Source organism: Colletotrichum orchidophilum, assembly GCF_001831195.1.
Source record: "Colletotrichum orchidophilum strain IMI 309357 chromosome Unknown Scaffold_20.1, whole genome shotgun sequence".
NCBI classification, from domain to species: Eukaryota; Fungi; Ascomycota; class Sordariomycetes; order Glomerellales; family Glomerellaceae; genus Colletotrichum; species Colletotrichum orchidophilum.
This window is the reverse complement of record NW_019172976.1, coordinates 202923-229212: the sequence shown is the minus strand read 5'-3', so window position 1 is coordinate 229212 and position 26290 is coordinate 202923. Positions and strand designations below refer to the sequence as shown.

General features: G+C 55.1%; 9 protein-coding genes across 9 annotated transcripts; 5 read left to right on the top strand and 4 right to left on the bottom strand.

Moving 5' to 3' along the window:
* Positions 1 to 1212: 1212 nt before the first annotated feature.
* Positions 1213 to 4208, top strand: CORC01_03371 (uncharacterized protein; the record flags this gene model as incomplete). Its single annotated transcript, XM_022615021.1, has 3 exons — positions 1213 to 1508; positions 1898 to 2557; positions 2612 to 4208. The coding sequence occupies 3 exons, from the start codon at positions 1213 to 1215 to the stop codon at positions 4206 to 4208; spliced, it is 2553 nt and encodes an 850-aa protein (XP_022478480.1).
* Positions 4209 to 5700: 1492 nt separating this feature from the next.
* On the top strand, positions 5701 to 6784 carry CORC01_03370 (GDSL-like Lipase/Acylhydrolase; the record flags this gene model as incomplete). Its single annotated transcript, XM_022615020.1, has 4 exons — positions 5701 to 5914; positions 6058 to 6103; positions 6165 to 6353; positions 6493 to 6784. The coding sequence occupies 4 exons, from the start codon at positions 5701 to 5703 to the stop codon at positions 6782 to 6784; spliced, it is 741 nt and encodes a 246-aa protein (XP_022478479.1).
* Positions 6785 to 7038: 254 nt separating this feature from the next.
* Positions 7039 to 8361, bottom strand: CORC01_03369 (PCI domain-containing protein; the record flags this gene model as incomplete). Its single annotated transcript, XM_022615019.1, has 2 exons — positions 7039 to 7068; positions 7132 to 8361. 2 exons carry the CDS (start codon positions 8359 to 8361, stop codon positions 7039 to 7041), a joined length of 1260 nt encoding a protein of 419 aa, XP_022478478.1.
* A 1299-nt stretch (positions 8362 to 9660) lies between these two features.
* CORC01_03368 (Fe-S protein assembly co-chaperone HscB) lies at positions 9661 to 10476 on the bottom strand (the record flags this gene model as incomplete). The annotated part of the gene is made up of 1 exon (XM_022615018.1): positions 9661 to 10476. One exon carries the CDS (start codon positions 10474 to 10476, stop codon positions 9661 to 9663), a length of 816 nt encoding a protein of 271 aa, XP_022478477.1.
* A 569-nt stretch (positions 10477 to 11045) lies between these two features.
* CORC01_03367 (FMN-dependent dehydrogenase) lies at positions 11046 to 12707 on the top strand (the record flags this gene model as incomplete). The annotated part of the gene is made up of 4 exons (XM_022615017.1): positions 11046 to 11073; positions 11135 to 12400; positions 12488 to 12561; positions 12618 to 12707. 4 exons carry the CDS (start codon positions 11046 to 11048, stop codon positions 12705 to 12707), a joined length of 1458 nt encoding a protein of 485 aa, XP_022478476.1.
* Positions 12708 to 16412: 3705 nt separating this feature from the next.
* On the top strand, positions 16413 to 17654 carry CORC01_03366 (uncharacterized protein; the record flags this gene model as incomplete). The annotated part of the gene is made up of 4 exons (XM_022615016.1): positions 16413 to 16570; positions 16637 to 17064; positions 17129 to 17253; positions 17310 to 17654. The coding sequence occupies 4 exons, from the start codon at positions 16413 to 16415 to the stop codon at positions 17652 to 17654; spliced, it is 1056 nt and encodes a 351-aa protein (XP_022478475.1).
* A 1546-nt stretch (positions 17655 to 19200) lies between these two features.
* On the bottom strand, positions 19201 to 20156 carry CORC01_03365 (HCNGP-like protein; the record flags this gene model as incomplete). The annotated part of the gene is made up of 3 exons (XM_022615015.1): positions 19201 to 19916; positions 19984 to 20032; positions 20103 to 20156. 3 exons carry the CDS (start codon positions 20154 to 20156, stop codon positions 19201 to 19203), a joined length of 819 nt encoding a protein of 272 aa, XP_022478474.1.
* A 719-nt stretch (positions 20157 to 20875) lies between these two features.
* On the top strand, positions 20876 to 24613 carry CORC01_03364 (DEAD/DEAH box helicase; the record flags this gene model as incomplete). The annotated part of the gene is made up of 1 exon (XM_022615014.1): positions 20876 to 24613. The coding sequence occupies one exon, from the start codon at positions 20876 to 20878 to the stop codon at positions 24611 to 24613; it is 3738 nt and encodes a 1245-aa protein (XP_022478473.1).
* Positions 24614 to 25132: 519 nt separating this feature from the next.
* Positions 25133 to 25577, bottom strand: CORC01_03363 (uncharacterized protein; the record flags this gene model as incomplete). Its single annotated transcript, XM_022615013.1, has 2 exons — positions 25133 to 25291; positions 25362 to 25577. 2 exons carry the CDS (start codon positions 25575 to 25577, stop codon positions 25133 to 25135), a joined length of 375 nt encoding a protein of 124 aa, XP_022478472.1.
* Between the last annotated feature and the right edge of the window lie 713 nt (positions 25578 to 26290).

Here is a 26290-nt window from a genome sequence, read left to right as displayed (position 1 = left end):
GCATTGGCGTTGGCTTTTGACGTGTTGGTTCAACCCATTTTCCCGTTTTACAAGAACTTTGGCAAGTTTCATGGCTGCCGTTGCTTCTCCGTCGGGATTGTTCTGCTTTTGCCCACATAAAGAACAGCGATGACGCCTCGGCCCACGGCTCGCGAGTGGGAGTCGCGTCGTTCGACGGACGAAAATGCTGGACGGGGCAGAGCCCCACGCCTCATTTATCATCGATCCCGAGCCTCTCTTTCCAAGTGGATCCAGACCCAACCGAGGCTGCTTTTGGAAGTGTACTCTGGATGTGGAAATCCGAGATCTTTGCTCCAGTGTCTAGCTCTTCCCACCGCGGGCACGCTTCTAGGCCGACCGACAGACACGGATTAGTACGCCGCACTCGGGCTGTGGCCTGCTGCAAGAGAATCCAGCTCAACTGAATACCTAAGCCACTCACTTCCTGCGATGCCGTGAGGTTCTCCCGGTTGGCTTGGTCTCAAGATTGCGTTCCCACGAGATCCTTCTGCCCTTGCTGGGCGGGGCGGAGACAGAGTTACCCAGCGTCGGCCTGTCACTTCTGAGATGGGAAATGCATCAACGCACGAAATGGGAGCTCGGATTACTCTGTACCCACGACTTTCCTCTTCCACGTGTCCCCCTGCCATGACCCCTGCATCTCGTCTCCAGCTTCAGTTGAGCGTAGCGGATCCCATGATCGAATGATACTGCTTCATCCTTGAGCCGTCATCACCTCCCCTCTCCTTGTTTCGCGGAAACTCGAACACACTTTGAGGTTTGAGTGTAACTCTACAGGATGGACGTCTGCGGCTTGCCATATGCGGGAACCATTGCAACGGGGGCCCGGCACAACAGAGGGTCTAGAGACCGCCAGTAGGTTGTCCTAATTTCCACCATGGACAGTGGCGCGCGTCTCTGTCAGTTGCAAAGCAAGGCAAATTTGCGCTGTTATCCGCCAAGCGGCACGCCAGAGAGACCAGTTTTGCTTCTCTGCCTCTACCTGTCCCTCTTCGCGCCGCATGTAGCGTAAGCCCTAGCGCAAGTGCTAAAGTAGGGAGTTCTTGTCGCCGCGCCCACGTTGCTGGGTCGCAACTTGCGCGACTCGACTAGTTCGTCACTGCGTATCTGTACGTCGCCGGCCAACAACAAAGGCGTGAGAGCTCCTGATTCCGACGAGTTTTTCCCCTCGAGGCGGGCCAACAAGGCCCAATGGTCAGGGGGGCCGCGAGGAAGGACGACCCCCAAATCACTCCCTCACCCCCCGGAAAATGTATGGGCGATAACTCGTCAGACTCCATCTGGATAGGATCATCAGAGCGAGCGCCGGTCCGGGCACAGCCCACGCACCTCTCTGCCCGCGCAAGCCTCCGTCAAATCCAGGGTGCACTTGCAGATTGCCCAGCGGCAGCCTCCTTGGTGTGCGCCTGTGCCGTTCTTTGCGTGTCCTTTTTGGGTTCTTCTTTTCATCTCCTTTTACTTTTCTCCGATTCTTTAGTATTAAACACGTTAGAACCCCCCCCCCCCCCCCCCCCCCCCCCCCCGCGCGTGTGTCTTTGCGCCTTCGTCGGTGCTCTCTCTCGATGTCTTTGCTCTGCTCCTGTGTTCTATGTGTGTCCAATGTTGACTACCCCCCCGCCCCCCCGTCACGTCACGTTGGCAATTCTCTAATTTTTCTTGCGTCTGGAATTTGCCTGTTTGCCGACTTCTGTTCCATTCTTGGCTTGAGACCTTGCCCGCTGCCGAATTCCGCTTGCTGGATAATCCCTGAAGCACCTACGTACTAATACGTCCTGTCTCTTCTCCACAGCAACCCAAGGGCTCTCCAACACAAGAGACGAGCTTCCGCTGCACCTGCTGCTTCTAATTACATCTTACATGATGGTAATCGTCTAAGAGTCCCTGGTCGTTTCGCTCCGTATCCAGCTATCGCCGCCTCCGTTTCCGTCCCGTCGTCTCCGGTTATGACCGCCAGCCACGGACCTGCTCCGGCATACTTTGGCGCCCCAGAATTGTACCACCACAAGGGTGAGCAGCAACAGTCGACGATGGCTACGATGGCGACGATGGCAACGATGGAGCCTGCGCGCTCAAGCCCACGCATCGCCCGCGTACCATATGCCTTGCAGACGGCCCCCTTGGATTCGAAAGTCATTTGCGAATCGATGCCTACCACAGCCCTCAACCGGCCGAGGAAACTTTCCCAGGCATCCACCATCACCGTCACGAGCGTCAACAACCCGAGGGAAAGCTTTGAGACACGATCCCGAAGCTCGTCGTACAGTAGCAACAGGACAAGCATCGATTCGAGTACCACAATGTGGCGGCCCGAGTACATGTACCAACGACCCAGCCAGACATCCGTCTTTAGGAAGAAGGCGAAGCCCGGGGAAATTTTTGCGAAGCTGCCCGGAGAGGTCCTGGAGCTGATTCTGGGCGAGCTCAAGAAGGTGCATCTCGAAAAGCCGACAGATAGCTGCGCGACATGTTGGATGAGAGATGTCTGCTCGGTAACCCTGACGGCTAGAAAATGGTGCAAGTTCGCGCGAGTGGCCTTGTGAGAATCCTGTTCCTCGTCACGGTGCGCCTCACTGCTAACTGTCCTTCTCAGGTACGAGGATATTCAGCTCGTGGGAGCCGACTCATCATCTCAGAAAAAGCGACACAAACTGACCTTCGGCACCCGCATGATGCTCCTCAGAAGGACATTGAGAGCGAACTCATATCTCGCGGGTATCGTCCACACTGTCAAGGTCCCCAATCCCCCTGCCGGGATCGCGCCGGAGGACTATCGCAATCAGGTAGCTGCGCTGATCATGGCTTGTCCCAATTTTGAGCGCCTCATCGGCCTTCACCCCTCGTATGACCACTCGTTCAGCAAGCTTTTCCACGCGCTCTCATCGCGCAAGCGCCTCAAGCATATGGATTGGATCGTCGAGCCATCGCCATTCCAGCGACAACACCGACTCAAGTCGAGCTCGGGAAGCAACATCGCCGCGATGACCCAGGCATCCTACGATACTTCCGTCACACCCGGCGACCTGCAACCGCACCAGAGCGCGGCGTTCCTCGACTTCCACGTCGACTGGGCCCATCTCACGACTTTGTCGATTCACTGCCTCCCCGGCGCAACTCTTACTCCGGATAATCTCATCAGCTCAGCACTGATGCACCTAACGTCTCTGCAGCACCTTTTCCTCTCGCGAATGCCGGTGACCGCCTTCAACGACAGCACTCTGCTCTCACTCCCCCCCTTGCGTACACTATCACTCACCCACGTGCCGGGTGTCACCAGCAGCGGCATCTCTGCTCTAGCCACCCTACCAACGAGCCAGGCGATCCAGAGGCTGACTCTGCGCCATACTAACCTCGACTCCCTGCCTGCCTTGGCTCGTATATTTTCCAACTTCACATACCTCGAGGTTTTTACCTTTGTACAAACCGTTGCGCCCACGCTTCCCGAGGACACCTTTATCTGGCTCATGCCATACCTCGCTTCCTCCTCCCTTCGCAAGCTACACTGGGACATCACGAGCAACACGACACACGCCAACGCCGCTGACTCCATCCTCGCCCGCAGCATCTCCGCCGCCGGCTTCCCCTCCCTGCGCAACCTCCGCGCCCCCAACGACCCCGAGGGCATCTTCCAAGCTCTCTGCCGCCCGCAGGAGAGGACTGACAGCGCGAGCGACCGCTTCCGCGGCCCCAACGGACCTGCCAGGAGCGCTTCGTTCCCCACCCCCGGCACAATCCACAGCCCCGTCTCGCCGACGAAGACGTCCCGCTCGCCCACCGCCCCGGCGTCTCCTGTCATAACCGAGACTGCTCGCGAATGTACCAACCTCCACGTAGCCCGGCTCGCGGCGCAAGCCCGCCTCGAAGCCGCGCGCGCCGCGCTCCCGCGGTTCTTTTTGAACGTCATTGACGAGGACGGCACGGTGCTGGAGAAGTACGGGCTCGCGGCTTTTATCGGCACGGTGGAGAGCCGTATCACGTATAATCTGCGCCCCGACCCTGGCGCCAAGGACGAGCGCGGCGGGCTTGTCGAGATGGCGGACCTGACGGCGGATAATGGCGAGGAAGTCGCTGTCGGGAGGGAAGGCTGTCAGGGGCGGTGGAATGTGTCTTCGACCGTCTCGGATAAGAAGGACCGGGAGAGGTGGTGGCACACTGAGAGGGGCCGGTGGCAGCAGCCGGAGCTTGTATGAGATGCTTGTTGACCGCGCAGCGAGCCCCGAGACATGGGTGGTTTTTCTCCATGCGATTCATGATTTCTCCATGATCCAGCCCCATTATTTAATTTCCTTGGATGCGCTGATGAAACGGCCATATTCATGATATCCAAATTGTCGCAGGGGGGTACTAGGGATGGTTCAAGATGCCTCCAAGATACCAAACGAAAACAGTTTACAGAACAGGATAAGATACACATGTAACGTATATAATGTTTATAATGGTATTCATGCTAAATGGTCACGATGGCGCGTTACAGAAAGGCTGTGATGCAGATAGAACAGGACTATTTGTCTGTACAATACCACTGACACAGAAAAACCGATACCCGTTTATGACAGAGGTGGTTGATTATTGAGCTGTCAAATATTCAAAAAAGAAACGCTTACGAGACAAGCTGTTGGAGGGCTGCGTGGTTTGTCAGCTTGTGCACCTGTCAATGAGCGGGAAACGAACCCGCACAGTCAGAAGGAGACGACGCAACGGCATGCGTTGAGACGGTAGGTAGTTTCCAGACTTGCTACAAAACGACCTAAACGCAGAAGGCGAAGCGTTTGCACTGCCCCAAAGCCCCCGTGCCGCTGTGCCTGAGCCCTCTTACCTCGACTGCCTTACGTACCGCGCGCAAGTTGAGGTTAAGGTAGTTGGTGGTGCTGACTGCTCCAGGCTGAGTAGGTTCCGCCAGAGTCAGCACGCAATTGAGTACCTACCTAGGTAAGATACCTCAGGTATTGCTCCGGGAGAGGGCGGCGGGACCTGAGCGTTGATTAAAACGTCCAGGGCACGTATGGTAGCAGAACAGCCACCCAACCCCCACCCCACCACCTGTTTGTTCTCTCCCGTCAAGTGCGACTGCCTATCGGTGTGTCTATCCCCTTCCGACGGTAAGCCGCCCGTCCGCCGCCCGCCACCCCACCTGATCTCTGACCAACTTCATACGTCCCGTCAGCCTGCCTTAGACGACAACCCTGTGACGACTTACTGACCGTTCATCATTTGGATAAATCCTTCACCCCACGAGCCAGTTATTGGTCTACGTATCGAGAGCCCCAAAAGTGCGTGAATACCCATTTGGACTCTTGTCAAACCTCTCTTCGAGCTGCGCTTGACATCGCACCGCCAACTACGGCGGCGATTAGGCCCCCCTGCTCCTCGGAGACCGCTTCCAGGGAGTTGTGCGGCACTCACCCACCTTACATTGCTTCACCTCATCGGCGTCCATCTGGGCTCACTCTGTTCACCAGATCTATATTCGTATTTGAGGTAAATCAAAGCCGGGGAATCAGCACCAGGAGCCCGGGACAGAGACAGGAAGAAAGGCCAACGACACCCCTGAACGGTCCCTTGGCCAAACGCCGTCAGTCTACCAACAAGCGGCGGGCCAAATTGCACAAGGCAGAAACCCCAAACTGACACTGCACGTCTACACGAGCAACCAGGCCCGAATACTGTGAGCAAGGGAGAAAAATGTCGAAAGACAAGACGCTCCGCATCTTTTGCTTCGGCGACTCGCTGACGGCGGGGTATTCGTCTTACGGCGCCGTCTACCATCCTTACTCCGTCGCTCTCACCAAGATGCTCGCCGTCTACCTGCCGGACACGCAGATCGTGGCGACGGATAACGGCATGCCTGGGGACGTCGTCTCGCAAGGGGCCTTTGCGCAGCGTTTCGAGAGCGAGGGTTCGTATTTTCGTTTATCACTCTCTTCCCATCTCTCACGAATCGTTTCAATATTCTGACATCGCTCCTCCCATCCCATGTTTTCCATCCTAACTACTCATTTTATTGTAGAAGAAAAACTAGTTGCTAATCCCCTAATCTAGCCACCCAAGCACAATATGACTGGGTCATCCTACTGGGAGGCACAAAGTACGTCCAAGTCCATTAAACTGAGTATCCTTGAAGTCGCCTCGGACTAACAGGACGCCAGCGACCTCGCATTCAACGTGCCAACAGAAAAGATATTCGACTCTCTCCGGAGAGTGTACGACTCGGCCATCGCCAAGGGGAGCAAAGTCCTCGCGCTAACGGTCCCCGAACGCTCAGCCAAGAGTGAAGAGCTTGACGCCCGCCGGCGGCAGCTCAACAACGCCATCCTCTCTCATCAGTCATCAAATTAGTATGTCTTGTCTTTCACTGTCTCTCATCCCATATTCCTATCGTCTCTTTCTTGGTCCCTTATCCAAAAGCTCCTTTCCCATTTATAAGAAAATCACAAAACCTCGCCCTCGGAGCACGTATTGACCACCAAATCCCAGCCATGCTTTCGACCTCAACCCCAGAATCCCATATCACTCCCTCACCGAGCGGGAGCGCAAGAGATACTGGGACGACGGGCTGCACCTAACACCAGCAGGCTACGACTGGATGGGCACGCACATCGCCGCGGCCCTCCGCGACTTCATCGAGCTCGAGCGGAACCCGCAATCCAAGAGGGCGCAGAGGGCGCGGCGCAACGTCGAGGAGGAGATATCCTTTGACGAGGAGGACGGGGACCCGCGCTCGCTCAGCGAGGGATACGTATTCGTGCGGATGAGAGACTTGAACTAGATACCTTTTTAAAAATGCGAGATGCAGAAAATCATTGTTCCTAAAACTTCTTGATTCATTTGTCGTCCATCTTTCTACAGTCTAGGTATCTACTACACTAGTTGGGCTACGTGATTGACGTACTTCTCTTAATTGTGTTATGCAGTGCGCTCTGTGTTGATCGCGTGAATCCTTAAAACGCCAATGATCCCCCTCCCCCGTTTTTACAACGCCGGTAATGTGTGTGTGGCTCAATTCCTTTATCAAATTTCATCTTAAATGACCAAATTGGCTTCCACGAATTCCTGAATATAGCTGTTAGCAAACGGTAGGTTGAAAAGAGGCTCACGGCAAGCGGACAAACTCACGGGAAACTGTTTTTGCAGAGCGTTGGTCACATTCTCAACCTCCTCGGCCACGCTCTGCACATTTGCATCCCATCGCCGCATCTCCTTGCCGACGACGACCTCGGCGCGTCCACTACCCTTCTTCCCAGACGCCTCGCCTCCCTCGAACCAAATTACTTCCTCGAGCTGGTCGATCCTGCCCAGAAGCCGGCCCTGCTCAATCATCCGCGCCGTCGTCTCCTCCGCCTTGTCGCCGTCCAAGCCGAGCAGGGAGCCCAGTGCCTCGAAGCCAATGTTGCGGTACAGCCTCGACGCACCGAGCAGGTTGTGCTCGACGACGGCCTTGGCCAGCACTGTGGACCCGTCGGCCGTGGTGGCGAGCTGGTGCGGCTGTAGCCCTTGCGCAAACTTGTCCACCTCCTCGGGGGCGAGCAGGCGGTCAAAGAACATCTTCTCCAGCATGCCAAACTCGTCGAGCCCCGCCGAGCGCTCGTCCTTGTACAGCCGGCCCAGGGCGCGGCTCCGCATGGGGCCGGCGGGGGCGAGGATGGCGCACTTGACGGCCATGCCGAGGGTGTGCAGGCGTTCCTCCTCGGCGATGGCGGGGCTGACGCTGATCTCGTGGTAGCGGCCGCTGGCGCCAAGGAAGTCGCGCTTGGAGTCGAGGATGCGGGCCTGGGAGAGCTTGAAGTGTAGGTCGAGGTCGCGGTCCTGGACGGTATGCATGATGTTCTTGAGCTTGTTAACGTACGTCTCGGCGGCGGTGGTGTCGTCGACCTCGAGGTAATTTCGGGCGATGCGGACCCAGACGCGGGCCTTGTCGTCGTTTGTGACCTTGCGCTGGGACCCATCGAGGGGAATCTCGGCGAGGACGTTGGCGGCGTCGAGAAAGTCCTCGGAGCTCTCGTGGGCCTCGGCGACGAGCTCGCGGACGGCGGCGGCCTGGTCGAGGAAGGAGGAGGGCTGTGTGGCGAGCTGGGCGAGGGTGTGGTTGCCGACGGCGATCCATAGGTCGTCGTTCTGGAGGGCGCGGAGGGCGGCGACGAAGGAGGCCAGGAGGGCGCGGGTGGAGACGATGCCGAGGGAGGCGGCAAAGATGGCGTCGAGGACGGCGTTGAGGTCGGGCGCGGCCGTGGGGGGGGACGAGAGGGTCTTGATGTCGGCGATGATGGACTCGTAGGCCGGCGCCTTGTCGCCTGGGGCCGACTCGGCTTGGGCGAGCCGCTCGGCGACCTTTTGCGAGGGCGCCATGGTTTTTTGTGTGTGTGTTTATGTGTGCGTTCTGTTGAGCTTTGGATGGGCGATGGGTGTGGAGTGCTGTCTTGGGGTGGTACGGTGGGACGAGGGGGCGTTTCTGAGCTTGAACTTCTCGATGTTGGTGGTTGGTCGTGAAGCCGTGAAGCCGTGGGGCTGTAGGAGCTGTGGTGAGCTCTTGGATGATTGTCATTGATCAAGTTAGGCAGGCATGGTAGGGTAAGAGCTCTGAGGGGCTGTTGGAGGGGCGTACAGGGACCCACGGGCCAAGGTCCCGGAGCACTTGATGTAAATTCGACTCACTTCAAAGGACATCGATCCGTTTCCACACCATTTGTGTTCCCAGCGATTGGTTCAAGTACAAACAAGGAATTTAACAGTGAAGTCACTTACTTGAAACTGGTATTGACATGGCGTTATCACGATACTCAGTGGCTGTCTGTACAGAACATGAATTTGGAGACTGTCATTACGACCGGCTCTCTACAGCTGAAGTAGTCATAAGGCACTCACCTGATTCTTAACTTGTGACTTTCAAAGTACTTTTGCAAGTAGTTGCGACTGCCAGTTAAGTCATAATCGAACTTGAGCTTTAAATATGAGCAACGCAAGCCATCAGGCAGACGACTCACCAGCCCGTACCCAACTTGGATATGACGAAGGAGCATGCTGCACAAGGGAGTCATTTATTGAACACAAAGCACAGACACTCAGTTCAGACCTGTGGTGTGCTGGTACCATAGGGTGGTGGTCATTCAGCATCCAGAGTCTACTGTAGTCGATCCAATATAGTGGTGTTCTCTCCGCCAAGATATTACTGTGAGTTGATGACATCGAAACCGATCTTGATGAAAATTTCTACCACAAGGAGCAGGTTGACCTCAATCTCTGTCTTCGGTGAACCACCGGAGACTAGCAGGCCGGTTTCACGAGGTTGCTGGGCAGGCTATTATGGAGGCGGAACACTTTTGTACCTCTGCAAAATATTACAGCTCGGGTTTTCTAGGGCAATCGGGAATTTTTACCAAATGTGACTAGTACTTTTCCGTCGATTTTGTCCAATGAACACAACAGCAGGGATGTGTGGAGACGAGCTGATTTATGTATTTCATTAGAGCTGATGAACACCGGGTATCTGCCACAATCGACCCATAATCGGCCCATGATGACGAGCGAGCCCTCTCATTCCAGATGTACGTTTTTCTCTCTATCTTTCGCCTTATCCTTTCTTCATATACTGTTGAGAAAAGCCCATCTTTTCGTTCGATTCGTTCGGAATGATCATTGCTCTTCCAGCTAATGCTGCAGAACAATTGGCTTCCCGGCTTCCCAATTATCCAGGCTCTCCTGGATATTTACCCAGTACCGGAGATTCACCGCTTCCCGCTTAGCCGTCTCAATATCGTCGTGCCGGAACGCCGTCTCGAGCACCTCCTCGCTTGCACGTATCCGTCCCTCGTTGGCGGCCCGCTGGCCCTCGAGCTCGCTCTCCGCCGTCGCCTCCTCAATCTCCTCGCGCGCCTCGAGCACAACCATTAGCAGCTCTGGGTCCTCCACTTTCAGCGTCTCGTCGTCGGCGACGTCGACACCGCGGAGCGAGAGGAGGTACTGCGCGCGCAGCAGCGGGTTCGATAGCGTCTTGTACGCCTCGTTGATGCGCGCCGACGTCGCTTCCGCGCGCGTCTTGAGCTCCGCCGGGTGCATGTCCGGGTGGGCTTTTGCCTGTAGCCGGAGGAACTCGCGGCGGAGAGCGCGCTGGTTGATCGGGAAGTGGCCCTTGGGCGGCGGGCCGTCGGGGAGGGTGATGGGGAAGAATTCGTAGTGCGTCTTGGGGACGTTGCGGTCTGGCGAGCTCGCGGTAGCGGCCGCCGGTTCACTGTTTGGTACCGCCATCGCCGGCCGTGACAACGGGACAGTCCCGGACATCCACCGCTTTTGGGTGGAAATAATTGATGATGCTCCTGAAGCCCATCGCGCGTGTGTCATGGCTAACGGACTGCTGCCATTCGAGACGGCTACCGCGCCGGATGGCCGGGCCATCGTCGCCAGTCGCTGGCACCTCGCGCATAGGTGAGAGACGTCTCGTACGCCGGTCTGGAGTGACGTGCGCATTTTGCTTGTGATTTTTGTGCAGATCGACTTTGATGTTCACGGCATACGAATCGAAATTGCAGGCTATTGCAGTTGGTCCTATGCGATCGCAAGAGTCGTCTCTGTAGTGTTGCTTGACGAAATTGACGTACTATTTCTGGGGCAGAGATATGGATGACGTCCCCGTAAAATCATTGCCGCGCCAAAGCGAGGAGAAGCGTCTAGCGCCGAGAGCCGCCCGATATGTCCGAAATCGGGGCATGTTCGGGGTTCTCTTTGCTCGGCCGCGGTCTTCTTTCCACTGGGCCTGCCCCACTCCTCCATTGCCTCCACGGAATGCACTGCAACCGCATCTCCCTAGAACGCTTGACCAAAAAGTGCCCTGTGATTCGACAACTGACTGGCTCCTCTGCTGCACGAACCCCAGATCAACCCCCCACGGACCAGTTCACCGACCCAGACGTTACGGGGTAATTCCCGCCGAATGGTTGGCGACTTATTATAATGATGTTCCCGCTCGGTCAGATGTTGAGGTTTCTCCCATGTTTCTCCAAGCTGTACTATCAATAGAGCTGTGAACTGCTAATACAATGTCCAAGATATTCTCTGCTGAAGAAGGTCGGTTCCACGTGCTTCCCTGCTGTACTTCGTTCGAGGTAATGCTGATACACTCTAACAGTGGCCAAGCACAACACGTCCGACAGCTGTTGGGTGGTGCTTTACGGCAAAGTGTACGATGTGACCGAATTCCTCCCTTCCCACCCTGGCGGCTCCAAGATCATTGTAAAACTTTCCGGCAAAGATGCGACGGACGAGTACGATCCCATACACCCGCCGGGTATCCTCGAGGAGAACCTCAAGCCCGAAAAGTGCCTGGGCACGGTAGACCCCGAGTCACTTGCGCTGCTACAACCTCAACCTGCAAAGGCAGAATCTGCCAAGCCCAAGGAGGGCCCGCCCAGGCTCGAGACGCTGCTCAACATTGACGAGATTGAGGAGGCCGCCACAAAGATTATCCCCAAGAAGGCGTGGGCGTACTACTTCTCAGCTGCTGACGACCTCTGGACCAAGGGCAACAATGGCCATGCATATAGGCAGATCCTTTTGCGGCCTCGCGTCTTCGTCGACTGCACACAGGTTGACACCTCCACAACTTTGCTCGGCAATCACGTAGGGCTTCCGCTGTTTGTGGCGCCGGCTGCCATGGCAAGACTTGCCCACCCTGACGGAGAGCGAGGCATTGCGAGGGCAGCAGCCAGGTTCAATGCAATGCAGTGCGTTTCGAATAATGCGTCCATGACCCCGGAGCAGATCATTGAGGGTTCCCCTGAGGGCCAGGTCTTTGGGTGGCAGCTCTACGTACAGAACGACAGGGCCAAGAGCGAAGCCATGCTGAAACGCATCAACGCCATGAGGGACCGCTACAAGTACATCACATTGACGCTGGACGCACCGTGGCCTGGAAAGCGTGAGCTCGATGAGAAGCAGCAATTTGAGGGCTCATTCGAGGTCGAGTCCGAGTCGAACGCAAAGCAAGATGATGCGAAGCGGCCAGGCGGCGGAGGTGTCGGGCAGCAGCTGTTCTTCGGCACGGCAGCGGACCTGGAATGGAAGACAACTTTGCCGTGGCTAGCCCAGCACACTGACCTGCCCATCGTGTTGAAGGGGCTGCAGACGCATGAGGATGCTTACCTGGCGGCTCAGTACGCACCGCAGGTTAAGGCTATCATCTTATCCAACCATGGCGGTCGTGCTCTCGATACGGCACCGCCTGCCGTTCATACGCTGCTGGAGATCCGCAAATACTGCCCCGAAGTCTTTGACAAGATCGAAGTCTGGGTCGACGGCGGCATCAAGCGCGGTACCGACATTGTCAAGGCTCTCTGCTTGGGTGCGAAGGCGGTGGGTATTGGCCGCGCTGCTCTGTTCGGTCTCGGCGCCGGAGGTCAAGCCGGTGTCGAGCGGACATTCGAAAGCAAGTCTTGATGTGGGAGCCGTATCTTCGCAAACGAGTCGCTAACCTTTCGCCCAGTCCTCAAAGCCGAGATGGAGACATGCATGAGGTTGCTCGGAGCAAAGAGCATCAGTGATCTGGGGCCCAAATTTGTAAGCGGCAAAACCCAAGGCTGTAATGACACATCGGATGCTAACAAGTGCCGCAGATCAACACCCGCGCGGTAGAGAGAGAAATCTACGACGGCGAGTCTGGCATCGAGAATAAGGTTAGCCTGTGGGTGAAGTCAAAGCTCTAGTACGAATGCTCCCCACGACCGAGTAACAGCTGAAGCGAGCTGATCCAACGTTGCGTTGGATAGTAGGGAAATTGTTCGGCCAACGTGGGGTAAATGGCATCATTTGGTCACGAAACCGAGCGATTGCATAAAGTCCAGACCACGAGGGTGGGATATGCTTCATTCTCGATGCAGGATATGCCTGGATATCTCAGGGCGTTGGGATGAGATGATTGAGAGACAAGAGCGGCTAGGGGGCCATCGCGGAATGCATCTCCCCGACATCAGGTACATCACAGCATTGCGGTTCCGCTGTCTCGTTCATTTTGGACGGACGCTTTAGAGTCATGCATCATCAATATAATATAGAACGAAGGTGAGGGTTCTGGATTTCACACGATTTGTAGGCTTCGGGTGCGGCGCAGTGTCATCATTGTCATCCCGTCAATGGCTGGTCTGAGGTCTCCTGAAACGAAACCCTTGGGAAATGGAATGGGGCCTCTTGTTTTTTCCCCCCGATCCGACGAAGTTTCCCTCATTCGTCATCCCGAGTCCCGAGAGGCAGCATCAAAGCCTACCATCCCAGTTGAAAGTGTCCCATGATGGTTGGTAGGCAGTGATGTGCCGCAACTTTCTCGGTCAGAAAAAATCAGGCGCGGCGGAGCGACTCGAGACGAATTACGTCGACATCGTGTCTGACGGCCGGGGATCGTGGTGAAGAATAAAGACGGCGGACCGGCGTAGGGCGGTTGGGAGTTGGTGTGTCTCGTCGCGTGAGGACTTTTCCATCCACAAACTTCGAAGCTTTCATTCCCCCGCCAAGGCCGGTGACGGCATAACCGGAATAGCTGTCTTTCACCTCTCTTCGTGAGCTGTCGGTGACAAATTTGTGCAGGAAGGTCTGGTCGGATCGGGGCATTCAGCCACAAAATACCTATCATGGGCAGAGTTTTCTCCATGAAGAGCTATTGGGGTCCCTGCGGTGTGTCGATGAGGTGATGGGCAGAAACACAATTGAGCTTTCTCATCTCCTTCTTTCCTCGCATTTCGGCGCCTAGCACATCAAGGTACGGGTTGAATGTTGCCGTCTTTGCCCATTGTCGCCATGACCCTAATGTCCTGACGACGTGTTGGCACAAGATTCTTGCCTAAAGTGGGCTTGGCTGATTCAATCGGCCGAATGTTACGTTGGGGAAAGGCAAAAAACTCAAAGCGGTACTAGGACCTGGACAGACTGGACATGAGGGGTAGGCTTAATTGACATGTTATTAGCATGCATCTAGAGAGTAACAATACAGAGTATTGATTCAGGATTGTTTAAATGTCGAAATGAGGTGTGATAAGGTAGTGGCTGACAGCCTAAGTGATCACTCTCAATGAGACCTTTTGTAATGGCAGCAGAAGGCATTGGACACCTGAGCACCGCGGGTAGCGTTCGGGTCCACGAAGAGTCGTTGATGTATGATTCCGGTGGGTTTAAAAAAAAGTCGTTTGGGAAGGGTCGCCCCGCTGTGGCTCCCAAGCTCTGAGGTGAGGTGCCCGTCCCCACCCTTTTGCGTAGGCGGGGGCGTCTCCATGTTCCCCCTCAGCAACTCTTGCTCTCTGAGTGGCCCCAAGGTGGCCCCCAGGTGGCTAAGGATTTGCTAGCATAAGTCCCCGTCCCCACTCCTACCCGAAAAGTGCCCAGACTCTGGGGGATGCTGGGGGAGGAAGGAGTGGGACATTGGCAGGGCGTAGGGGGGCGGGCAAGGCCAGCGGGACGTCGAATATCGGTTGTCCCTCGCCGGCTGCAGGTGCAAGGTGCAATCCATGCGCACCTTTCGTGCCTTCGGGAAACGTCAGGTACCTACGCACGCTACCTACCCTAAGGTAAGCACCTTAGGTACCTTAGGGCAGGCAAGGTAGCTCACGCGGGCAAATGCCAAGGTCCCTCCGTATCTCTGTACAGATATCCGTACAGATATGTTAATCATTGGCCTTCTGCGTCAAATCTCCGAGCCAATTCATCCTGGCCCGCCTGGCCCAGCCAATCCTCGCCCATTATCTGCCCTTCTCGGCCGTTCACAAGCTACTCCTTTCCGCGCCGCACTGCGTCATCCTGTTCCTTTTCCTCTCCCTTTTTCCTCTCCTTGTCTCTTATGTCTGTTCTATGTGTCTGCACAGCTTCTCCTTGAAATTTCGTGGCCATGTGATTGACAACCTCGTCGCGCTACTTTTCTGTCGTTTCCACGTTTGTCTAAGCCAAGACCCGGTGAGATTTCCTCAAAGTCAAACCGGCAAATCCCCAATATGCAGTTTGAGAACCTTCATTGGCCTTCCACATTGCACCTAAGAGGTTCACCAGTGGCATACGAGAGAACGAGCGCCCTCAGCCTCAAGACAACAATACTTTGATTGGGCAGCCGGAGATGCCCTTTGGAACGCTAGAAACCCGCCCGAGGGCCTCCTAGTGGGCAGCTTGCACACTCTTGAATCCTTGGAGTTGTCAACGTCCACTGGTTTACTCGTCTCCACCCTGACGCTTGTCTCATCGAGGGCACCAAGGCGTAGAGGGCTGTCTAGATCTTGGCTATTCACCCGTCTCATTCGAGGATATCAATCTCAGCCAGGCTGTCGTCACTTGCCTCACAACATAATCCAGTTATCGTCGCAACAGCCAGACCGCGTTTACGGCTCAATTCGTATCCGTTGCCTCTTCACTTCCCAAGGGGTAAACCCCATCAAGATCCCTGTAGGATTGGCAGACAAGCCATGCAGGCCAGTGCATTGCGTCGTGGTAACGCAGAAGGGAACCTGTGGGAACACCACACACCCTAACACACGACATCACTTTCATATGCTCAATCTTGTTCATGAGATGCCGAGGGACCGCACTCCGGTGGGCCAGCGGGATTGCAACTCTGATGTTAGCGGGCAAGGGCTCCCTCTACTTCTTCCTCGACACACAATGCGGGGCAGCCGCTTGGGAAGATGGTGTCGACCTTGTTGTTCTCGGCATCCCACCCAATTTGGCAACGCTGCCCCGGGCTGCCCTTGTAATTCGACCTCCCCCCATCGCAGATTCGGACGTCAAAGATTTGACCTGGCATATTCTTCTGTGTTGGTCTGTGGGTGGCCTGCCATCTGACTGGCCGATCCTTTCTTTATTGTTACGCAGCCTACCTTAGCCATGTATCCGCTCGAAAGGCACACTCGGCCAATACTTACACACACTCAACCGACTACATACTACCTTGCACTTATACACGATGCGTGCTCCTCGCCCAGGTACCTCATGTCTGCAGCAGCACATCCCAACCTACACTACCCTGCCTACCCATGCTACCCTACCGAGTCGAGCTGGGTCACTCGATGGGTCGGTAAAGAAGGGGAAGTGTTCCATACCTGATGTGGACATGAAGATCTCGAGCTATCGCTGCCGTGTGATGCTTTGGGTGCCTACTATTCCCTGGCATCCCCAGCTTTTACCCCAGAAAGCATCTCTCTCGGTCTCTGTACTTAAACGCCCTCGGTCCCACTCGATTGCTGCGTTATCTAACATCCTGGACACAAATTGTTGAGCTGTCATCGACATCGACATCGACATTAAGCGGACAGTTTCCTCCTATCTTTCCGTCACACACATACACAGTCTCTCCCACACACGTCGGGAATTCACGGAAGTGAACAGCAATTCTACAAACATAACCTACGAGATAACACGCATAACGTATAGGTTCGGACAACATGAGTAAACACAGTATTTCCCACTCCGAGAATGCTGTCGGTGGTGGTGGCGCATACGGAGGTGGCAAGAGGAAGACGTGTATGAGGCATTGTGCGAGGTTCTGGTGGATCCACTTGATTGGTGGCATCGCAGGAATCCTCCTCGTCACTCTATTAATGTAAGTTTCAACATCTATCCAGAGAGTAATGTAACCGAAATCTCAGTGGTCTAATGCGAAACTCAGAATTCTTGTTGCCGTGCCAAAAATTGCGCAGAAGAAGATTGATGATGCCCAGCTCACGGTTGACGGGATCATCGTTTCCAATACAAAACCGAATTCATACAACATGGCCATCAACTCGACGCTTAGGTCAGACGGCTCGGTCAAGGCCACAATTGAGCCTTTTGACGGCATCATGTACCTGACAGACCTTCCGGAGAAGAAGGCCTTTGTGAATCTCAAATTCCCCGAGACTAAGTCAGTCAAGCTGCAGACCGTCAATATTAGCCAGCCCGTCGAGATCACCGACATGGCGGCTTTCACCACCTTCAACACCTGGCTCCAAAATAACGAGTCTGTCAGGGTCACGGTTGAAGGCAATACACACGTCAAGGTCAATGGCATTGCCAGGCGTTACGGTGTTACTTTCAGGAACACGATGACCTTGAAGGGTCAGTGACGCCACAATGCTAAGCTTTAGATTGCTTCAATGAATATGTTGCTAACGAAACTTAGGACTGAATGGTTACAAGGGCCTCAATGTCACGGACAACACCATCTCTCTCACCCCGGACGCTCAAGGTGACAACTTCAAGGGCCACGTCTCCATCCCCAATCATTCTGTCCTCACACTGGAAATCGTACGTTTATGCAAAGTCCATCCCGCCAGGATACATACTAACATCAAGGTCCTCAGGGCAACGCCTCCTTTACCAACCTTTTGCACGGCCAGGACATTGGAACCGTCTACCTTGACAACCTCGTCCTCTACCCAGGCATGAACAACGTCACCATGCGCGCCAACATTTCCCAAGCCCCCGTCCTCGCCGCCTTGGGCACCAAACCAGCCTGCGATACTGGTGTCATTCCCTTTAGCCTCCGCGGTAAGGACGTCATCAGCAATGGCCAGAGATTGCCCTACTTTGGCGATGCTCTCTCTTCCGGCGAGGTCGTCACGGATATTAACATTGGAGCATCGCTGAAAAAATCTCTGAATATCACCATTACTTGCACCGGTCAAAGGTCCAAGCGAGTATTTTGAACCCCACCCTATTTTAAAGAAATGAGCGTAACAGGGGCACGCCATTCGCACCGCACGCTGGGTTACGGATTTGAGAGGCAAGGTTTTCAGTTTTGCACGAATATGAGAGTGTTTATGGATATTATGATGTTACTTGGAAAACCTTTGCGACTTGGAGGAGCGTTGCAATCGACGAACCAGGTATCTTGGCTGGGTAATGACTTAACATCCCCAAATAAGGCGGCCTAGAACCGCAAGATAGTTGAAAAAATGATGCCTAATAACATTTCTCGCGGCCAACATTGTAGATGTGAAAGTAAGGGTTGCTAGAAGAGACTGCAGAAGGTGCCACGATAACTTTCAACTGACAGCGTCACAAACTTCGTGCTCTGTTTTTTTTTTTTTTTTTTTTGTGAAGATTCGACGTCATTTCACCTCGTCCTAACGACTGACAGCCTCAACTCTGACGGAATGCAAAAAGTGACGCATATACCACACACAACCTGTCGTCCCAAAGAGACCATCCACCCATCTTCTCCATCTCTCTCGGTCCGTGTCCCAGAAATCGACCATCTGACAACCAAGAATGACGGTTTTCACAGCACCCCTTTGGAACGCACGAGCGCACACGTTTATACGGAAGCATTCATCATTTCAAATAAGGGGTATCAATCGTGATTTTTTTTTTTGGGCTTATTTGAGTTCCCTTCAAATCTGTCTCTCTCTCTCTAGCTCCCATTGCACTACTGGACGTGGGATCGGCGTCAGACATCCTCCGTCGTCATCGTCGTCCATTCCACGTGCTGAAGATCCCCGGCCAACGGTGACGCGCGCCTCGGCTCTCGAGAAAAAAAAATACAAGCAAACCTACACAACCCCAACACCTGAGACGTCGTTGCGAAACTCCGTCTCCATTCTAGACCCCACTGCGCGGCAATGCGGACCATGTAAACCACCATACTGGTATCCTGTCACGGCACTAGTGTATATGCATGTGTGTTTCTCGCTGGCATGTCAGCCCATCTTCTCCCCCTCATTGCATATGATGTTGATCGAACAGTTTGATGCCGAGGAGATCGACGATGAGGCCAGAGGGAAGCAAAGAGGGTTCCGGGACGACCATCAAGGAGATTCCGGATGACTCGAGGATGGGTTGCGATAAAAGGTATCAGAACAAATTGACCGAGAGTCTGATATCTTGGCGACGGAAGAGATGTAGAAGATACACCCAATTTTGACAAAAGTAATCTGATAGCTGCATCGTTGTCCTGTAAACTCGCCGATCAAGTCTAACCTTGAGCGGCATTGGGAACGAGAAGAATATGCTGGTCCTTGTGGGGGTGTCTGGCAACTGCCCGTGTATTGATCCTTGCGCAGAATTGTGAGGAAGCAGGATGCCATGCCGGTGAACGATGGGCATCCCCGGCAGTCGGCTCGCCGAGGTGCTGAGTCACCAAACTTGTGCCAAGCAGGATATCCATGGCAATGAATAGGCAAAGATGAAGCAGCTGACGGGCGTGGATGGGCGACGAATGCCTTGTCGAGGGATATCTCTCCAGGCCAGCTTTCACAGCACACCCGCCTTCCTCTTCCCGCCGCGCGAGACGATGCTCCCCTGCTCGACCCCAGTGGCAGGCGACGCAGGCTCCGCCAAACCAGCGGCATCGGCCCCGACGCCGGCGGCAGCCGGCACGAACTCAACAGGCCCACCACCCTTCCTCAGCCCCGCGTTGCGCACCTTATCCTGGCTCTGCCGCAGCGCCGCTCTGCCCGCCCAGGCCGGCAGGAGGTCCTCCGACGTTGGGTCCCAGCCCAGATCGGGCGGTAGAGTCGTGGCATAGCCCGCGCGGCCTTCGAGGTCGACGAAGGACATGAGCTTGTCCGTCAAGCTCGGGTTGCGGAGGGCGGCGGACTGCGCGAGCTTGGCGTTGAAGTGCACGCCCTTCTTCTTCAGGTCGAGGAACTGGGTGAATTTGGCGCTGAGGGCGGGGGGAGGAGAGCCTGGGGGCGAGGGGGGGATGTCGAAGTTGGGCATAGGGGGGAAGGTTAGGTCTCGGAGGAGTGCGCGGGTGGCGGTGTATGGCGAGGCTGGGGGTTGAGATGGGTCGACGCCTGGTTGGGAGGCGTCTGGTTGAGCTTCCATTGGGGGCAGGGACGGGCCTAGGGGGATTGAGTGTTGTTGGACTGGACCTATTGTCACGGCTTCTGTTGATAATTGAGGCTCGGTTGGTGGAGGTGCGGTGGCGGCGGCAGCAGATGGTGCTGGCGTGGGCTTAACATCATCTAGATGGTTTGTTAGTATGAGATTTTGGGGAGTGAAGTAGCCCTTGACTGGCTGATGATGTATTACCTGGGCCTCTTTGATCATTGGAAGGAGTGGGTTTCTCGGAAACCCAAACCTGTAAGTCGTGTAAGTTAACGGGGTCACCTCGGGGGATAAGAGGAGGATCTGAGTGACGGCACCTTTACATCTTCAACATCGTCATCCTCGTCACTGCTGGCATAAGCAACGAGACCACCCATTTTTGGCACTCTACGAGGTTGAAAAGGAATCAAGCAGCGAGATTCTGACTCCTTAAGTTGACGTGGATTGAGGTGTGAGAGTAAGTGAGTGAGTGAGATGGAGGAATAAGATAATTAGGTACAGGTGAGAAGCTCGGTGTGTTTAAATGCCCCACGCGACAGGCGACAAATCTGGATACTGCACGCCCCCCCCCTACCTACCTAAATCTTATACAACCGTGGGTCTTGCTGTTCTGGGTGCTGTCTCCCTTCCATCATCCTCGTAGCACCTCCCGCACAAGTCAGAATGACGTAAAAGAACGGTATACGCAACGATACTGGGGATTAAAAGAAGAATATTGTGCTCTGATTTAACTGCCTACCTTAGGTAAGCACGTGGTAAGATGCTCGTTCGTTTGCATCTCGTCACGCCGGCCACATTGGAAGTGTGGCTGAAGAGTGGTCTGTGCAGTGTCGCGGGTAAAACTCGGTGGAGTTGGCCTCATTTTCTGGCGCATCAACTTTAATCTGATAATCATCGCGTCGCAACTTTTCCGCCCCTCATCTCAGAATACGTCGTTCGCATGCCAACAGACCTTACTCATAGGGAGCGCGGCTATACACAACGACATTTGCCCATCAATCAGGATATCGGAAAGCTTTGAATCAACAGTGGTACACAGACACAAATACACACACGAGTGAAGACCCTGTCGAAAAAGTAGCTCGAGACCTACAACATGGCTCGGACCAGGGACTCGCGCTCACCATCGCCTGCAGGAAGCCAATACGCGAGACGCCGCAAAGACGATGATAGAAGGGACCGCCGCGATGATGGAGGCAGAGACTTTCGTCGTCGCTCGCGGTCCAGGAGCCCTGGCGATGTGAGAAGATACCGCAGAGAACGAGAAAGGGCCGACTCTGACAGGTGCCAACAGCGACGATACCGAGATCGCGAGCGCGATCGCGACTCTCACCGCCGAAGAGAGCGTTCCATAGACCGAAGAGACGACGACTCGTACCGCGGAGGCCGACGAAATGACGATCGCCATAGAGATAGCCGAAGGAGGTCTCGCGATAGACTCGCCGACAGAGACCGATCTCTCGATAGACGGCGGCATCGCGAAGCCGATAGGGACCATCGTCCGAGACGCGACGACTCTAGGGATCGGGCTCGTGCGAATCGAGAGGGAAATACTGACTCCCGTCCCCGTAGCAGGCGCGATGAAGGCGGTCCACGCGGCGCGGCGCCTCTAGAGAAAACCAGCACTCCTGGTAATGAGGTGAGATTGATCACTATACGTCTTGCAACATCGATCGCTAACTCGGATTCTCAGGCTACTAAGCCCAAGCCCGCCCCAGCCCAGACTGAAGCTGACAAGAAGGCCGAACGACTCGCCAGGCTCGAGGCGTGGAAGAAGAACAGAGAGACCAAGGCCAATAAAGAGAATGAGGTTAATCCAAGTCAGACTAGGAATCTCCTCGCGGAGATGGACAAGAAATCCGTGCCGTCCCCGGCTCCCGCTTCACCATCTGTCGCATCGCCCGCTGTCGCATCACCGGCGGCATCACCGGCGCCAACGCTCAATACTTCTGGGACCGCATCACCGGCTTTGCCTTTCGCGGGCAAGTTCGACCCAAAGGCCATTGCCAAAAAATCGGCAGCTTCTCATAAAAACGCCGGTACGAATGGTGTTTTGGGGGCTCTGGAAGGCCGGCCCGAAAAGTCCACGGCACCTGTTGCACCGATCACAAAAGGTACGCCACCACTCCCTTCTCGTGTAAACGCGCAAGGAACGACTATGGACGGGACGCATGCTCACGGAATTGCAGCCTCGGCGCTTCCCGCCAACCGCAATTTGAGTGCTTTCGGTTTTAGCAAAGCGACTGCCGATAGCGAGAAGCTCGCAAACAAGCGCAAGCTCGATCTCGACGAGGAGGAAGGGACGAAGAGGAAACTCACAAAGCTACCCGCACTTCCCCTCGAGGCTGATGACACTCCCTACGCTGATCAAGATGAAGACGACGAGTCAGACGGTGGCAACTTTGCCGAAACGGAAGAAGAGGCTGCCGCAATCGCCCGTGCTGCGCACGAACGACGCGAGAGAGAGCTGCAAGAGTCTCAAGAAGAGTCGAAGCCAGATGTCGACATGCAAGATGCTGCACCAACGCAAAGTAATGACCAGACCGAAGACCCTCCAGTCGCCGATGGGATGGAAGTCATGGAGGCTGAAGAGGATGACGTCGATCCCTTGGACGCTTTCATGGCCGATTTGTCTGATACCAAAGCCGCCCCAGGTCCCAAGGCAAGTACATCCACGAAGAAGGCCCAAGAGCCTGAGGCGTACTTCAGTGACGATGAATACGCATTCAAGGCAGACGATGGCCTCAGCGCCAATGCAGCTCTTGCCATGGCAGCTAAGCGCAAGAAGAAAGACATTCCCACCGTGGACTACAGCAAGATAGACCTACTGCCTATACGCAAGGACTTTTGGGTCGAACCAGCAGAGCTTGCGGCCCTCAGTGAAGACGAGGTCACCGAACTTCGCGCGGAGCTTGATGGCATAAAAGTCTCGGGCAAAAACGTCCCGAAGCCGGTACAGAAATGGGCTCAGTGCGGTCTGAATGAGCGGACATTAGACGTCATCGCAGGCCTTGGCTATGAAAAGCCGACGCCGATCCAGATGCAGTCCCTGCCCATCCTTATGTCGGGACGTGACGTTGTCGCTGTTGCCAGGACTGGATCAGGTAAAACAATGGCCTTCCTCCTTCCTATGTTCCGTCATATCATGGATCAGCCGCCTATCAGGGACACCGACGGCCCCATTGGTCTCATTATGACGCCGACTCGTGAGCTGGCAGTCCAAATCCATCGCGACTGTAAACCCTTCTTGAAGGCGATGGGTTTGCGTGCTGTCTGTGCCTATGGTGGGGCTCCCATCAGAGATCAAATCGCTGAGCTCAAGCGCGGTGCCGAAATTGTCGTATGCACCCCCGGCCGCATGATTGACCTGTTGGCTGCCAACCAGGGTCGTGTTACGAACGTGCGTCGTGTCACATACGCTGTCCTCGACGAGGCCGATCGCATGTTCGACATGGGATTCGAGCCTCAAGTCATGAAGATCTTCGCAAACATCCGGCCTGACCGGCAAACTATTATGTTCTCCGCGACCATGCCTCGCAGCATTGATTCATTAGCCAAGAAGGTGCTCAAGTCTCCGGTTGAGATCACCGTAGGAGGTCGCAGTATCGTGCCCGCAAACATCACGCAGATTGTTGAGGTTATCCCTGAAACTGAAAAGTTTTACCACCTACTAGGACTACTTGGTGAGCTTTACGAAAAGGATGAGGACGCCCGTACCCTGATTTTCGTCGAACGTCAGGAGAAGGCCGATGACCTTCTCAAGGAACTCATGACCAAGGGATACCCCTGCATGTCCATCCACGGTGGTAAAGACCAGGTGGACCGTGATTCCACAATTTCCGATTTCAAGAATGGCATTGTGCCTATCCTGGTTGCGACGTCCGTTGCGGCCCGAGGTCTGGACGTCAAGCAGCTCAAGTTGGTTGTAAACTACGACCCACCCTCTCATCATGAAGATATGGTGCACAGATCTGGACGGACGGGAAGAGCAGGTAACACGGGAACCGCAGTGACGTACATTTCTGAGGAACAGGAGAACTGCGCCACTGGTATCGCAAAGGCTCTCGAGCAGAGTGGCGTTCCTGTTCCTAAGCGTCTAGAAGAGATGCGCAAAGCCTGGATTGAAAAGGTCAAGGCAGGCAAAGCCAAGGACAACTCTGGCTTTGGCGGAAAGGGTTTGGACCGACTTGACGCCGAGCGCGAAGCCGCTCGTCTGCGTGAGCGCAAGACTCACAAGGCTGAGGGCGAGGAAGACGATGTCAAGGAGGAGAAGACTGAGGATAAGGGCAAGTCGGCTGTTATTGACATCCAGTCGAAGGTTTCGGCTGTTGTGTCTCGTGCCGCCAACAAGCCCGAAGAGACCAAAGGCAAAGACGCACCCGCTGCTGGCGGCGCCGGAGGCAAGCCGGGACAGCCTCTCGACATGGTCAGCGCAGCCATCAGGAATATCAACGAGCGACTTGGCAAGGCTGGACAGCTTCGGTCAGGACAGCCTATTGACAACAAGGGCCCTGACGCTGGCGCTTACCACGCCACCCTCGAGATCAACGACTTCCCGCAAAAGGCCAGATGGGCCGTCACGAACAGAACCAACGTGGCCAAGATTTTGGAAGCTACTGGGGTGTCGATTACGACAAAGGGAACCTTTTATCCTGCTGGCAAGGAAGTTCCGGCCGGCGCGGACCCGAAGCTGTACATTCTGGTCGAGGGTGACACCGAGGTTGTGGTTGGCGCTGCTATGACCGAGCTTACCCGACTTCTCAGTGAGGGAACCGTCGCGGCGGCTACGGCCGATAGCCGTGCTCCTGCATCTGGACGTTATAATGTTGTGTAAATTGCGGGTTTCTTGTAGTATGTCAGACAACGCCATGATAGCAACGGGGCAGTGGCGCACAGGAGTAAATAACAACGCTAGTGCTGATGTCCATCACTGGCGTTCGAGTATTTTAATCGCATTAGTTCTGAGCAGTGCTGAGGGGACCAATGACGATAGGGTGAAGCGCAAACCCAGAAGGCGATTGCAAAGCCAGAAAGGAAGAGTGAAAATTAACGAAGGAGAAAGAATCACGTAGAGAAACTACCTTGAAATATCTACAACATCTGATTACTGGGATTGCAGATTGACGCAACATTACGCTCATCCCTTTCGGAGCCAGTTGACAAAGAATTGTAATATACTTGTAATGTATATCTGCCTAGACGCCAGCAATGTTGAAAACTCCAAATTGAAATCGAATGCAAAAGCAAGGAGGTATTTTCAATAAACACCAACCACCCAAATCCATTATCTAACTTGTCGAGAAAAGTCGCTTGCTCGCTTCTTGTTATTCACCCTCTATTACGCATTTTGACTTTAGTTGTACGTCCTAGCCTCTGCAGCGGCATCGGCATCGCGCTGTCTGAGCTGTTGGGTGCTGGCATCCTTGAGTAAGTCGCTCTGGGTTTGCTTCTTCTGCGCGTTCAATTGCGAGGAGAGCTTCCCGGTTGACTTGTTTGCGGTTTTTGCTCGAGCCTTTTGAGGGTTATGGAAGTCAGCAAATCATCAGCTCAGCATGAAGAGAGAGGGACACGGGGAGTCTGACCTCGGCTGCCTCTGCGGCCTTGCGCCGCGCTTCATCCGCACCGGCAGACGATTGGTGACCCGATGCGCCGCCGCTACCGCCGCCGAGTGTCCGTGGTGGACCGCCAACTCTGGCGGGAATCGGTGCGGTCTTTGGCTGGGGCGGGGGAGCGGTGCCAAGCGGGCGACCCGGGGAGTCGAAGTTATCCCCCTTCTCCTTGCCGCAGACAGAGCCCATCACAGCGTAAATTCGTTTCCTGGGTTGTGCGATCAGGATACCTTGTCTTGGGGGTTTGGATCGTAGTGGTGTGCGCGCGCGCGGTGGTGAGGGCGTTTCGGCGCGAGTCGTTCGGGGGAGGACGGCGTGAGGTCGGGTGACGGAGGTGTTCTGGGCCGAGTGTACGTAACCTGGAAGGTATTGGAGCGCGGAGGGGTGCAGGGTCCCGGGGAGGTGCGGTTCAAAGGCGCGATGCCCGACGCGGTCGTTTTGTCGCAATGCGATTCTACGCTTCGTCTGGCGTTTTGGAGGTTCGCGGGTGCGATAAAAGTCTTTGCAGGTTGCGAAGCTACCTTTGGAGCAAGAATCCACGAGGAGGGAGGTAGTGTTGAGGTTGCTGGTTTTTAGCCGGGGATTCAGCGTGGCTGCGTAAGGTAACCCAACGTCTATCGATATGAAGGCCAAGACTTCCCAGGTTGCGACAGGACGTTCAGCAAACGGTTTGGTAAGTTAGTGCTTGCCCTGCCACCCGGCGAAGAGTTGTGAGGGGCACGCTAGCGGTGTTGGGTATAACGCGCATCAGCAGTCATGGACCCCTGTCTGGTGGTCCAGTGCACCGCAGTGACAGTCATTCCGTCCTCCCTGGCCGTTGTGCTCACTTGAGGCTGCAGCGGGGGCGGGGCTCATTGGCCCGAAAGAGAGGTGGGTCACGGTTGCTCCAAAAAGTTGACGGG